Source organism: Penicillium atrosanguineum (assembly GCF_028827265.1).
Source record: "Penicillium atrosanguineum strain IBT 20685 chromosome Unknown utg000002l_segment0_segment0, whole genome shotgun sequence".
Classification (NCBI taxonomy): domain Eukaryota; kingdom Fungi; phylum Ascomycota; class Eurotiomycetes; order Eurotiales; family Aspergillaceae; genus Penicillium; species Penicillium atrosanguineum.
The window spans coordinates 1,366,193-1,379,897 of NW_026623134.1; the positions used below are offsets into that span (position 1 = coordinate 1,366,193).

The 13,705-nt window shown below is 51.9% G+C and overlaps 6 protein-coding genes across 6 annotated transcripts; 3 read left to right on the plus strand and 3 right to left on the minus strand.

Annotated features, from left to right (window-relative positions):
* Positions 1-3,076: 3,076 nt before the first annotated feature.
* On the minus strand, positions 3,077-5,512 carry N7443_002260 (Zn(II)2Cys6 transcription factor; the record flags this gene model as incomplete). Its single annotated transcript, XM_056882316.1, has 1 exon — positions 3,077-5,512. The coding sequence occupies one exon, from the start codon at positions 5,510-5,512 to the stop codon at positions 3,077-3,079; it is 2,436 nt and encodes an 811-aa protein (XP_056744157.1).
* A 1,052-nt stretch (positions 5,513-6,564) lies between these two features.
* N7443_002261 (alpha-mannosyltransferase) lies at positions 6,565-8,061 on the plus strand (the record flags this gene model as incomplete). Its single annotated transcript, XM_056882317.1, has 1 exon — positions 6,565-8,061. The coding sequence occupies one exon, from the start codon at positions 6,565-6,567 to the stop codon at positions 8,059-8,061; it is 1,497 nt and encodes a 498-aa protein (XP_056744158.1).
* A 566-nt stretch (positions 8,062-8,627) lies between these two features.
* Positions 8,628-9,054, minus strand: N7443_002262 (uncharacterized protein; the record flags this gene model as incomplete). Its single annotated transcript, XM_056882318.1, has 2 exons — positions 8,628-8,729; positions 8,791-9,054. 2 exons carry the CDS (start codon positions 9,052-9,054, stop codon positions 8,628-8,630), a joined length of 366 nt encoding a protein of 121 aa, XP_056744159.1.
* An 870-nt stretch (positions 9,055-9,924) lies between these two features.
* N7443_002263 (uncharacterized protein) lies at positions 9,925-10,638 on the plus strand (the record flags this gene model as incomplete). The annotated part of the gene is made up of 1 exon (XM_056882319.1): positions 9,925-10,638. One exon carries the CDS (start codon positions 9,925-9,927, stop codon positions 10,636-10,638), a length of 714 nt encoding a protein of 237 aa, XP_056744160.1.
* A 452-nt stretch (positions 10,639-11,090) lies between these two features.
* N7443_002264 (protein-transporting protein BCP1) lies at positions 11,091-12,054 on the plus strand (the record flags this gene model as incomplete). The annotated part of the gene is made up of 3 exons (XM_056882320.1): positions 11,091-11,162; positions 11,212-11,448; positions 11,503-12,054. 3 exons carry the CDS (start codon positions 11,091-11,093, stop codon positions 12,052-12,054), a joined length of 861 nt encoding a protein of 286 aa, XP_056744161.1.
* Positions 12,055-12,219: 165 nt separating this feature from the next.
* N7443_002265 (chorismate mutase ARO7) lies at positions 12,220-13,251 on the minus strand (the record flags this gene model as incomplete). The annotated part of the gene is made up of 3 exons (XM_056882321.1): positions 12,220-12,297; positions 12,361-13,012; positions 13,181-13,251. The coding sequence occupies 3 exons, from the start codon at positions 13,249-13,251 to the stop codon at positions 12,220-12,222; spliced, it is 801 nt and encodes a 266-aa protein (XP_056744162.1).
* Positions 13,252-13,705: the final 454 nt, after the last annotated feature.

Genomic DNA, 13,705 nt, shown 5'->3' on the forward strand with positions numbered 1-13,705 from the left:
ACTAGCCCAGATGGAGACTTCCAGCTACTGCACTATCTGCAACTGCGCTGACAGGCCTCTCAGCGTCGGGCGACAACTCAAATGCTGCCTTTGCAACCCTCCGTAGCTTAGTATGACTCTTGCTAACGTCGATGACTCGTCTATCTGGGCAGGTGGGTGGCTGATGTCGCCACCATAAGTAAGTTCGGTGCAAGTTGGGCTGCGACTGGCTGAGCCGGCCGGGGATTTGGATTTTAGAACTGGATAGCAGCATCGGCGCAGCGTGACAAGCGTGACAAGCGTGTCAAGCCTCTGTTGGATGGGCCGCCATGTGCTTGCTAGGCTTCGAGAATAAGGGCTGCCTCGTTTCCTTTGAACACTTCATCTGCATGAACACCCAGGTGGGCATGTATCTCCTCTCACCATTCGGCGACAGGATCACCTTGTGATATGGGCTGCGTACGATGCATGTCCTCTTAACACTCGAAATAACGGTGATAACGCCAGTGACCGGTTCCATGGTTGGCTCGCGGGTATTCGATCGCTGCGCCGGACTTTTGACGGATCATCCCGTCTCGTCCAGCGGTTCGACTCCACAGACTCCATCCAACAAACCAACCCACCGGTGTTGCCATGGCAAGTTTCTTAGTTCTCGAACTAGAACTAGAAGCCCCCATCAGGGTCTCCCATTTACACGGATTGAATCCGGCTCGTTGGGCAACATCACAGACCACGCATGGGCTTTACCGCTGCGTCGCTGGGCAGCAATCGCTGTATTGGGCCAAAATGGAGACAGGCAGACGAGCTTCGCAGACCGCAACTTGCATCCTCCACCAGTCCTATGGCTGCCGAGAGGGCTGAATAACACAAAGGGCGTCTTTGTGTGGGTTCAAAATACTCCGCGTGACTGCAAAAATAGCGTTCAAATGCTGGTGAATGCCGACACTCGGCTACGTTGATGCAGCCCTACTATCTAAGCGATGAAGGAGACACAAATAGAAACTAAAATAGATCAAATGAATTAAAGATACAAGATCAAGTCTCAAAGATCATTCTCAATAACGGCAAGCAACATAAATGAAGATTGTCTTGGGAAGAATAGCTATCCAGTGCGACCGCTGAAGCCCTAAAAATGCCCTGATGGAGACCAGGCTCCATAATAACCTTAGAATCCACCTGACCTAAGAAACAACAGGACTATGACGTCCAATCCACTTCTCACCAACGGGTGCTGCTGAAACCCTCCAACCCAATAGCTCAAGAGCGTAAAGATGGAAAGGCTCTGCTGACCGCAAATACCACAACCCGACCATCCAGCATTATGCTCACGCACCAACCGCAGGGATGGAATACACAATGAAAATAGAATAAAAAATGAAAATAAGAAAATAAAAATAAAAAATAAACCCCCCAGGCGCATATCCTTACAGGGCATACACCGAGAATTCCAAGAGACCTATCCTTGAATCAAGGAGTGCTTACAATGGCTGGTTCTAGATGAGTCAACAGCCTTCTCGAAAGCCCTTTCTCGCCCAGCCAAACGGAGCACAATCCTGCGCCACCAGCAGGCACCGTCGATCGTTCAGCGTCGCACATGGCGTTCATTCGGTTTGTGTCTTGCATCTTCTGATATGACCTGGCCCAGTCATAACATAGCTGAGCTTGTCTTATCCTGTCGTCTGCAACTATGACCCGTATCCTATTTTTATCGTGTGCCAGGCAGATATACTGTAAGCTGAGAGCTTCAGCTGGGGGGCCGAGGCAGTGATCGCCTTCTGGAAACAAGGAACGAGATAAGGACCAACAGGAAGCAGCACCGGTAGCAAACAGGGGGGTCTCCGAACCTTGCGAGGTGGGGCACGGGGTGCATGCGCATATCAACCAGCCTCACTCTGGATCATTGATCTGTACGACCCTTCTGTACCTCTGTGGCTCTATGCTTTACTTTTTCAAAGATTTGATTTGATTTGATTCTTTTGTCTTCCTTTCTAGGGCCACCATTCAGTAGCTAGATGATTCAGGTCCATCCAACAGGTCTACACCTGGAATACCAAGTTGAAAAAATACCTAGCATATTTCACATCTAACTTCCTCCTTTCAGGGGGCTCGCGCGTGCGAATACAGATATGGTCCTTGCACGCTTGTTCCTCACATTTCATGTAATTTTCCCAAGACTTGCTTATGATCCAGACGGTGGAAATTAACTGATTGGCTATCGCCTTAATTAATTGGTAACCCTCTGGTGCCTAGTCCAATAACAAATAGATAAATCGGGGCTTTGCCGGCAGATCTGATGAATCATTCTACCCCTTGCTCGAGCTCGATCTGAGCATCAAAACATACACGCGCTGGCGACGGCACCTGCGTGCTAGGGGCGTCTGGTGCATCGAAGACCGGTCTGGCTATGTTCTTAATTTCTGACTTTCTTTCGTTTTCAATTTGGGGATTTGGATTTCTGATGCTGTGCGTTGTGCGCGCATTGATCACAGAGGGTCCTGTGGCTGCCCTTGCCCTGAACCCTAGTGTCCATGCTTGATTTTCGCGAATAGGGGCTATGCGATTTGTTTCCCGTGTTCAGGGGCTAGATCCTGGGCGACTGACTTCTCGGTGTGGCGGTGACGTTTCTCTTTGAGCGGCTGCCCCGTTCCGCCATGGCCCGAAGGTTCAACGCGCGCTCCACCGGGTTGCAGTTTGATAGAGCTTAATAATCCAAGTCTGGCAGGCATAAGGTTCGGGTATGCGAAGTTGGTCTTAGGATGGTAATTACAGGGAGGAAGACTGGACAAACTGCCCGGTTGAGTAATGGGTAATAGGTCAATGCACGTGTATAGTGTAAAGAGTATGTACAATGCAAACCCCCCCCCGGCTCATTTTCAGCTCTCTGCATATGAGAGCCGATGGGCAGATTCTATCAACAAAAGAACAATACAAAGTCACAAAGAATGGTATCATATCCGCCAAGTGTGCAGGTATCCATGTCGCCAATATCAAAATAAACCCGTCCAGCCCGCCAAATAGATGCCCAAAACGAAGTCATCACCGCACGCCGTGTGCCATGTGATGAACTTTGGAAATATCAACAAAGGCTAGGCTATCATTATGCCACCATGTATTCTCCATCGCCCCGTTTCGCCTGCATGACTCGAGACCAGCGGAAGGCTTGAGAAGTTATGGTCTTTCCGCTTCCATCCAGCGGTGGCGGAGGACCCAAATCGGAGGGATATACAGGATACGAGGACTCCTCAGAATGCTCTGCCCAGATCTTTTCCAGCAATTCCAGACAAGAGATGTTGTTCACAAATCCAGAGTCCTTGGAGATATCCCTGCAGCGATTTCGAACGGCGGAACGGTGATCCTCTTGGACACATTCTGATCCTACGATGAACAGCGGCCACAGAAGGTAGACATCCGACTGTACAGCGAAGAGGCAGTGCATAGCAAGAAGGACTAGGTGTTGGATGCGAGGGTGTTGGGATGGAAGACTTGGCTCTGCAAGTCGTTCGCAGTAAAGAAGCGCCGCATGGCGGAAGCATTCAGATATTTGGTAGACGTCTTGAAGATTCTCGTTGGCCACCTGGTATGATGGCGAGGTTGGAGGGGTTGGTGTAAATTGAGAGGGATTGAAGGACAGAGTGGACGCGGACAGAGTTGGCGAGGAGAACGAGGCCTCAACGGGTGGTCCAGTCGGTGGGTCGAATCGCCAGGACTCGAGGCGTTGCCGTAATGAGTACCATTCGGTCCAGAATGCGGGAGATGAAGGCCTTCGAGCCTGGTCGCTGCTCTGTGGTGGAGTAGGCATAGAATATCCATAATCACCCGCCATGGCTCCTGATCCAGAGGCTAAAGGAACACTATCCCAGCCAGGGAAGATCATGGATGGGGGTAATGAGGCGGTAGGGATCGTCACATCTGCTGGTCGAGATTCGTTGGGCTGTTGGTCCTGACTCAGTAGGTTCAGCCGGCCTAGCTGAGATATCATTTTGAACAGGCGTCCATCACAGCCAGCCAAGTTCTCCAACCCCCATTCACCATCAGTGATCGAGCTGATTTCCAGGCATTTGCCGCGAAGCTGTACATCACGGTCATTTGTAGTCGCAGTGAGAGTGTCAAACCAAGAGAACATGCGGATGAACCACTTGATATCATCCGTCAAGACTGGAGAATGCCGCATTCGAATTGCGAGGAGCCTGGTGACACCAGCAAACTGTGTTCGAAATTCGGCAACACCAGTGTCACAGCCATGGAACAAACACAGTATTAGCAATGTGGCTAATACCGAGTCCGACAGTCTGCGACGTGGGTCTGCCAGATCGGCATTCAAGGCCTTTACGGCCATGCCACGGTGATGATTCTCTTCCCGTATATAACCCTCCGACATGGAAATTCCGTATCTATCTTGGAAGTCCTCGTCGGTTAGAGCACGATGCGCCATAGACGACATACGAGCCGGGAGGGTTCTCTCGGTGGACATATGATTTTTCTCTCGTCGCTGTCGTAGATTGCTTGTGGCCAAGGTCGCAATTGCCTCTTGGAGGGCCTCACTGCCTTGCGCCAAACGAAGGACATGTGTGCGGAACGGATTTGATGGGGTATCAAAAGCAACAATCATGGGGGCAATGACTTCGGCGAAATAACTGATGAGATACCGCAGACGGGGTGTGCGTCCTACGGATCTTGCCAGAAGCAGCTGAGAATACGAGGGCGAATGACCAGCATCCCACAGCATTGAATATTGTGGATTTTTCCTGTCGATCTCCTCATCTGCATCTTGTGGGAATGCTGTATTTGAAGCCGGCCAAGTTCTCGCAACAGGCCACGCTGGTGTAGCGAAACTGGCGGTCGGGCTTAACAAGGGTGCATAAGCAAGTGATACCTCGGAAGATATGCTTGGGCTTGAGCGACTGCCCATTGCTGGTCGGTTTGGTAATGGAAGTCCAGATATCTGTGGATGCGCAGCAGACATGCTGGACCACGTCTGGGGATCCGGCATGTCCATTGTCCACGCTATGCCATTCGACATATCAGGTACATTCGACGCGACTGACGGCCTGCGAGAGTCTGAGTCGAACGAGTTGAAGGACCCTGCATCAAAGGAAGAGAAGCCCATGCCAGAGGACGGCGCGGCCGGCGGAGTGGTCGAGGTCCGTTGCGACGAGGATTGGGCTTGACCTCCGCTGCTGGAAGGCGACCGCTGCTGTGCATTGGAAGTTTTCTTGGAAGACTCTGCAGCCCCTTCGTCCATGACGGGGAGCTTCTGGCCTCGCAGCTTGCCTCTGCTGGCAACCCCCACCCCCCACGTCAGGGTAGTCTTGTATCCGGAACATTCGCGGCCGAGCTCGAGGCACTGGGAGCAGTATGGGCGTCGTCGGTCACATCGAGCTCCTCGCTTGGAGCATGTGAAGCAGTCATCCGGAGCACCGCTCACCACCGTTCTCTTCCGTCGTTTCCGAATCGGCGCATTTGGGTCGGTTTTGCGGGATTTGCTTTTGGCCGGCTCCCGAGCCGGCTCCCGCGGGCGAGCAGTCTCGGACATTATGTGCGAGTACCGCGACAGGCGCCAAGTCGGGTTCCCATGAGGCGATGATCAGGGAAGGCCTTTTTTTGGCCACGGGGGAACGGATGTGTCGACCAGGAAGATCTGAGAACTGAGAAAGTCGGGGGGCACGGGTCCGAAAGTGGGCCTGAAACGGCGGCACTTAATAGGGTTCGGGGGCGGAGGGCGGAGGGCGGAGTCGGCTCAAGAGGCCATCACCTTGGGGAGGAGAGGAGGGTATATAGAGGGTCAAGACGGTCAAGACGGTCAAGACGGTCAAAAGGGTCAGGGAGAAAGTAAGCGAAAATTGGGGGGTGGATATGGGATCTTCCCGGGAGGATATGATCCGCGCCTTAGTGTCGAAATGCGAGAAAGTCAGACCTCAGGACGGGGGAAATCGCTCAAAGTCTCCACCGGGCCAGGGTGACCCAGGATCGGCTGGTTCCTTCTAGCCGCTTATGGTGATATCCTACGGGGTTTCTACACCATTGCGTCCCAAGTTAGTCCTCTTCGGGGATCGCTAGCCCAACATCTGCGGAGTTCGGAGTCGACTCATAGCAATAACCCGCAGATCAAAAATGAGGCCGAGGCTGACTGAGTGTGGTGCAGTAGTGCGATACGTGGTGGCTTTGCAGTTGCGGTTGGAGTTGCCTTTTGTTTCATGGGTGTCGTAGGTTCGTAGTTTCATCTGATCCCGCACGCCTGGGACAATGTCAATGTGGCTGCCTGAGTCCATCCAGCACGCAAGTCGGTATGATAGCATCGCCAAGCCTGGCGCGGGCCGCGCACACCTAACTTCATTGTCAACTCCATTGTCAACTTCATCTCTGCACCCCCCTGGTCCTTCCTTCCTTCTGATTACACATCTCCCAAATCCATCCCAGTCTGCTCGGATTGTCTGAAATCCAGACTTCGTCGATCGGAGCCCGTGCGCCCGAGGCTTGCTCAAATCACCCCCCCCCCCCCTGCACCTCCGTCTTGCATCGGCTCCGTGACGCCAATACCAGCCACACCCACCGGCTTCCAGGCCTCGGCCGCGGCCGCCTTCCACCATGGGCTTCTTTAGGCCGGGCCGGGCGAGGTCCGTCTTCCTCGCCATGCTAGCTACCCTCCTCGTGTGTACGGTTTATCTCTACTGGACTCCGATTACAGCCTCATCCACCGTCTCCGTCGTACCGAGCACTGCATTCGAAGTTCCTCTGGTCGAACGCCAAAAAGACTTTTGGAAAGTCTTCCACCCTCTCATCGCTAAATACAATCCTCGTTGCCCTCCTCCAGCGAAGCTGGGCAGTGCGCCCGCAGTCCATTTCAATCCCAATGAGGGTATCCCACGACCCGATTTATCCAAGGTGACGGAGGAGTGCTTGTGGCTATTGGAAGGAGCGCATGACCAATTTGTGAAAGAGATCACTAAGCCGGATCAAGACTTGAAGCCAGTCCATAGACATACCCCGGGCACGCGAGGAATCGTAACCACCGCTGGTTCGACGTATATGCCAGTGGTCATCAACTCGCTACGCATGCTTCGCCGCTCCGGGTCCACGCTTCCCGTCGAGGTATTTATGAAAGATACGGAGGAGTGGGAGAAACGGATCTGCAATGAGGTGCTTCCGGAGATGAATGCGCGATGCTTGGTGATCGGTGACGTCGTGGGTAAGGAGCCCATCGCGCACTTTCAACTTAAGATCTTCGCCATGCTCTTCTCTTCCTTTGAAGAAGTGATTTGGATGGATGCGGATTGTTTCCCGCTACATAAACCCGAGGATCTTCTGGACTCGGAGCCATATACATCAACCGGCATGGTCACCTGGCCAGACTTCTGGTTCTCCTCGGCATCCCCTCTATATTACCAGGTCTCAAAACAACCGGTCCCACCCATGACGAGCCGTCAATCTACAGAATCGGGTGTGATCCTCGTGTCCAAGAAGACACATTTCACACCTCTTTTGCTCGCGGCCTATTACAACTTCCACGGCCCTTCAGTATACTTCCGACTGTTGACCCAGGGAGGCCCCGGAGAAGGAGACAAAGAGACATTCACCGCCGCTGCTGCAGCACTCAAAGCTCCATACTATACGGTGAGTGAGAAAGTGCAACCGATCGGGCATTTCGATTCAATCAAGAACTCGGGATCAGCCATGGTTCAGTCAGATCCCCGAGAGGATTATGCCCTTATTTCACAGGGCAAATGGAGGGTAAACGATCCGTCCGTGGCCCCTCCTCCAGCCATCTTCTTCATTCATGCGAACTTCCCCAAGTTCAATCCGGGAGACAATCTCTTTGGTATGGGCTGGGAGACCACCCCCACGATTGACGATAATGGGACGGATGTGCGGGCGTGGTCTGGTCCCCTAGAAGTTATTGACCGGTTTGGTTTCGATGCTGAAAAAGCCTTCTGGGAGGAGATCAAGTGGGTAACTTGCAAATATGAAACGGTCTTCGAATCGTGGAAAAACAAGGCAGGCCTTTGTCAGAAGGTTGAGGACTACTGGAACAACGTCTTTGCTGAGCCGCACGACGATGACCCGAAATTCACCCGGGAAGGTTGAGCTCGGACTCGAGTGTCATTTGCAATCCGGGTCGCTTTACGTCAATACCAGGTGTGCCTGGGTATTAGTTGAAGTGCTCGATCCCAGCAGTGCCTTCAAATGGGTCACAACTGACGACTAGGTTTGACTCCGGAACAACTATGCTTTCCTCAGGCAACCAGCTCCTCACTCGTCCTGGAGAAAACACTACTTCACACCCACCCGATACCACCCTCTATCATGACTACTGCATATATACATGGGCTTGACCCATCCTGTACATTAATTAATTGCTTTCCGTCTTCATGTTGCTGCACATATGGCATATAACACGGAACGTGTGACGACAAAACACAACCACCCATGTATGATATCCAAACATCCAAAATTTTACGATTTGACAATCTCTACGGTCGACAACCAAATATTTCAGATCATATCATTCAAGACCTCAGCTGTCGAAGCGAGAATCAAATCGTTATATCGTACATGAATAACTTCCCCAAACGCCTTCCTGATCGGATTCGATCAGACATGCCAAACGGGGGTATGAAATATTTTTTTAACACCATACATCATAAACCAATTTATTTCTTGATGCCCTTCTGGCGCAGACGCTCCTCATCTTCAGCCTGGAGCTCTGCGTCAATCTGGGCACCCTTAGAGGGAGCGTTGCCGTGCAGCTTGGCCTGTATAACAATCATGTTAGTAGTTACCCCACAATGATTTTTTTCTGGATAGAAGACATACGGGCTTGGTGGGATCCTGCTTGCTAAGCTCGGCCTCGGGGTTGTAGTCGTTGTTGTGGTGGTGGGAAGAGTCATCCTTGCGCCCCTGGGAAGCAAGCTTGTTGGCGATGGAACGCTCGTCCTTGGAGTCGAGGCTCTTGTGGCTGCCCTTCTGGCCCTCCTTGTAGGGGGTGGCCTGCTGCTCAGATCGGGGAGGGTTGCGCTGGTCACCGGCCTCGTAGAAGGCACCGGAACCGACGGAAGATTGGGCAGCACTGTGAGACATTGTGTGTATAAAGAAATTGAAGAATTGAGGAGTTTGGAGGAATTGAAGAGAGTTGTTTGGAGATGAGTGATTGAGTAGATTCTATTTTGCAGTAGTTACCCTGGAAAAGTTCGAACTTATACTTGACGGATGAGAGCCTGCCGGTGATGTCACTCTGAAGTCACTGAGATCATATTGTGGGTCCAGAACCAGATTCGTTTGATTTCGACTATCACTGCTTGATGGTCGCGTGAATTGGACCCTTTTTTTTTCGGGTTTGCGTCAGGGCTCCTCTTTAATCAGGGTAGTTTGGGCGCGGTGACATCGTTGATGCACAGGATGCACAGTTTCAATTACATCGCTCCACTTTGTATACTCCACTCGGCCTCAGATTTCATCAGTGGCATTTTCATTTGATGGTCAATTACTGCGAATTAGTATTACCAATGGACATAGCATAGTCAATTCCAGTAACTCTCCCATACCAGTAAATGTAGATTTTACAACTTCGTGGTATAGTCTATAGGGTCGAGTGCTTGACCGCATTTAGGACCGGTGAGAGCTCCCGTGGAGTAGGAGCCGACAGTCGAGGAAACTAGTTTTCTAATTCCTTCATCTTCGACGCTATTCCGACCAAGCGGATGTCGCAATTGGGTTCGAATGGGTTCGAAATCATCATTCTCCCAAATGCACACTATCCCATTCTTACGCACGGCCCACTCCGGCCATCGGAGTCGATTACGACTATCATGCACACTGCAAGCAATCGGCATTGCTCCTGTTTCCTTGATCAAGCCTCCCCAATTCAGCAGGAGATCCGTCCTCCGACCCATCGACCCCATCAATCATACATCATCCGTATCCTACAGCACAAGGAGTCCGCCCGCCCCCATGTCGGAAATCCAGCCCCGCTTCCAACAGCTATTCACAGAGCTGGAGAACCGCTTCAAAACCACCACCCTAGGCAGCGACAAGTGGTATGTCCTCGCCACGGCCACTCTAGCCGCAAGCCCAGATCCTGAGCGCGCAGACCAGCTCTACTTGCACCTCTGCGGCCAGCCAGACTACGCGACCTCGCCCGCCCGCCAGGCACTAGTCCGCCGTCTCCGCGAAGCACTCATCAAAGCCGTCCCAATTGTCGGCGTCTGTAAGCCCTTGGAAGCAATCATATCCATTAGTCAAGTTGAGCGCGATGAAGACAAAGATTATACATCCACGCGCGAAGGCTGGCAATGCGACCAGGCCAACCATGACCGCGGCACCGGGTGGATGCAAAAGCTGTATTCGCGTAACACGGTTAGTACTTTGAATCTGTTTGCTGCGCATAAGGATTTCACTTGGCTTTCCGAGGAGATCACTTATGGGCTGTTCTTGTCGGATCGTCAGGTGCTGGATGATGTGGACACTCAGCTTGTTGTGCTGCCGGGTATCATGAGCCAAAATCTGCCTAATGAGACGCACTGGCATATTCGGGGTACGCGACGCTTGGGTCTTTCTAAGGAAGAGGTTCAGGTTATTTGGGACTGTGTGCAGCTTGTGGCGCACTTCTTCGATGTGAAGTTGAACAAGGTGCCTACTGTTGAGCAGGTGGAGTATGATGTTTAGCATTTACAGTGGCATTTAGCATAGAGCGTAGCATATCAATTATTCTAATGGATTTCTATCATTTCCAGCTGTCCAATAATAATTTCAGTGCCTCGTGACTGGTAAATATGTAAAGTTGGACGCCAACTCAGCCTTCTAAGGTTGCTTGCCATTCTGGATATATATTCGGTTTCATGGATTCGCCCCCGAATTTTATGACCGAAAATATGCCTCGCATTTAGATAACAACCATGTTAACAGGCGAGGGCAGCTTCAGTTTCTCTCAAACCTGCGGATTTCGGACTATTTGTACATAATCATCTAAAGCTGCTAAAGGAAACAGAAGCCAGACATCATAGATCGGGCCGATAACAGGCGATAAGGAAAAAGTTCGCAAGCGGCCGAGGGGCGGAGCGCTGTCGAAACTGTCTTTTCGCTCCACCATTCAAGAACACCAGGAATTATATGCAATCATGGGAAAACGCAAGCAGGATCTCGGTGACGTGCCCATGGGTGGCACCAAGGACGACGATGAGTCCGACGATGTGAGCACCCTACGCTGCACTGTGCCAGACAACTTCTAACCCGCTGCAGGACGTTGAAATGGTCAATGTCGACTTCGAATGGTTCGACCCGCAGCCTGCTATCGATTTCCACGGCCTGAAGAACCTCCTCCGCCAGCTGTTCGACAATGACGCTCAGATCTTCGACATGTCTGCTCTGGCCGAGCTGATTCTGTCGCAGCCGACACTGGGCTCGACTGTCAAGACCGACGGTAACGAGTCGGATCCCTATGCTTTCCTGACTGTCTTGAACCTCCAAGAGCACAAGGTATATAATCCTGAACTTCACAATCTCAATTGTGCAGAACTAACAGCCCTATAGGACAAGCCCGTCATCCAGGAATTGACCAAATACATCAAGACCAAAGCCGCCGCCAACCCCGCCCTCTCCGCCCTTCACGAGCTCATCTCTCAGACCCCAGTGCCCCCGATCGGCCTGATCCTGACCGAGCGAGTGATCAACATGCCCTCCGAGGTCATCCCGCCCATGTACAACATGCTGCTGGAGGAGATGGCCTGGGCCATCCAGGACAAGGAGCCGTACAACTTCTCGCACTACGTGATCATCTCGAAAAACTACCAGGAAGTCGAATCCAAGCTCGACCTTGAAGAGTCGCGGCCTCAGAAGAAAAAGAAGAAGGCTGGCGAGAACGTTCAGCAGTTCTTCTTCCATCCCGAGGACGAGGTGCTCCAGCGCAATGCCATGTGCACCGGTACTTTGGAGTACACACACCAGCAGGATGACGGACACTCCGACTCCAAGCGTGCGTTCCAGGAAGTGGGTATCCGCACGAACGGTAGCTTGACACTGATCGATGGATCCAAGTTCGAGGCCGCTGTTAAGGCAGTTACGGAGTACTTGAACCCGCAGTGAAGGGATAATTGTCGTTTCATTTCATGTCCCGTTTACGAGAATCTTTTTTCCCCCCACATATTGGTTTCTTTTGTTTGCTTGCTTCAGTACCCTTCAAACCAGCGGCATGATTCTATAGATCCCCAAAAGAACCAAAAGTTCATTACTTCATGATATAACTGCTGTTTACTCCCACTGGGTACCCTTCAGGCGCTGCATGAGGTATTCGACCTCGACAACCTTGGTCAGAGGGATGACGCATTCCTATAGTTCGCGCATGTCAGTAGTTGTTTTTCAAGGACCGACCCTTTGATAGTCAATTCTTACCTTGTACATCGCGACCACAGCATCGATATTGATCTTCAGACCCTTCTCCTCAGGGAACGCAGGATCAGTACCATAAGTCTTAGCCTTGAGACCCAGACGCTCCAAAACCTTCTGCTCAACCTTCGCATCCGTAATCGCAGCATCAATGCCCTCCCGATCCTCAGCCTTGATTAAACGCACAAAAGTCTCGGGGTCTTTCTGGAACTTTGACTCAGCAACAAACTTGCCAAAGTGAATCCGGCGCGACAGCGCCTGCAAACAAGCAACATCGCACGTCGCCGCCGAGCCGTAGTTCTCCTGTGTCTCGCCGCGGTCTTCCCGACCGAACTGCGGGCATACGGTGGGTATGATCTCATCGATGTAGCGCTGCTTGATCACATCGTTGACGTTCACGTCGTTGGGGTGCAGGATGCGCGGATACTGCAGTGGCTGCAGGATCGGCTTCTCGAGAACATCGGGGAAGAAGGGGTACTCGTCGGGGGACTCATAGCGGCGCACGCGTGACTGCAGGCGTTCTTGTTCGCGGAGGAGGTAGTCGGCGAGACTAAGCTCGCTAGAAGGGATCCTGACTCCGCCGGGAACGTAGATTGTCTTGTTGACGGGGAATTGGACTCGTTCGATCAAGTGGAAGGTGATTGTGTCCTCTAGTCGACTGGAGACCTGGTATGTTAGCAGCGGTTCTTAAGAAACGTGCGATTTGAGTGCGCGAGCTCTGGTGTTTCGTTCGATATCTCTTGCAGTGAGCATGCAAGGCGGGGCCGCGGGGCATAATGAGGGAAAGGACTGTCGTTTCGGGCATTAGAGATTGGAGAAAGCTCACATAAGCTGGAAGCGGATGTTGGCAAGGTCCAGTGCCTTGGAAGCATCGGACAGATCAATGGCTGTGTCCATGGCTGCAGCAGTGAAGTTGGAGAGAAGAGAAGTAGCGGGTCTGCGATGTCGGCATCGACTTCTCGGGCGCTGCTCCAGCCCTGCGGCTATTTGTATTGCACGCCAGCAAGTCAATGTTCAGGGGGTGTTCTTATGCTTTCAGTTTCTCCATTCGAGGCGATCTACTATTTGCCTCGCATATAACACATCTAGTTACTATATAGAGAATCGTCTGTGCAGTATATCGGGTATTCGCTACTTCGCCAGTACCGAGCTCCCTGCTGGGTTCCTACACAAGTCAGGGTACCAAACAGGTAGAAGTACACATATAGGAGGAACCTTGTATGTCGCTACACTATGGATAAAAAAATAGTAATTAATGATATGTCAATTGACGGCGAGACCGGGTCTCAGACTGGATCGGGAAGTACCGTGCGTACCCGGGGACGCGGTAATTCATCGCGTGAACACATGA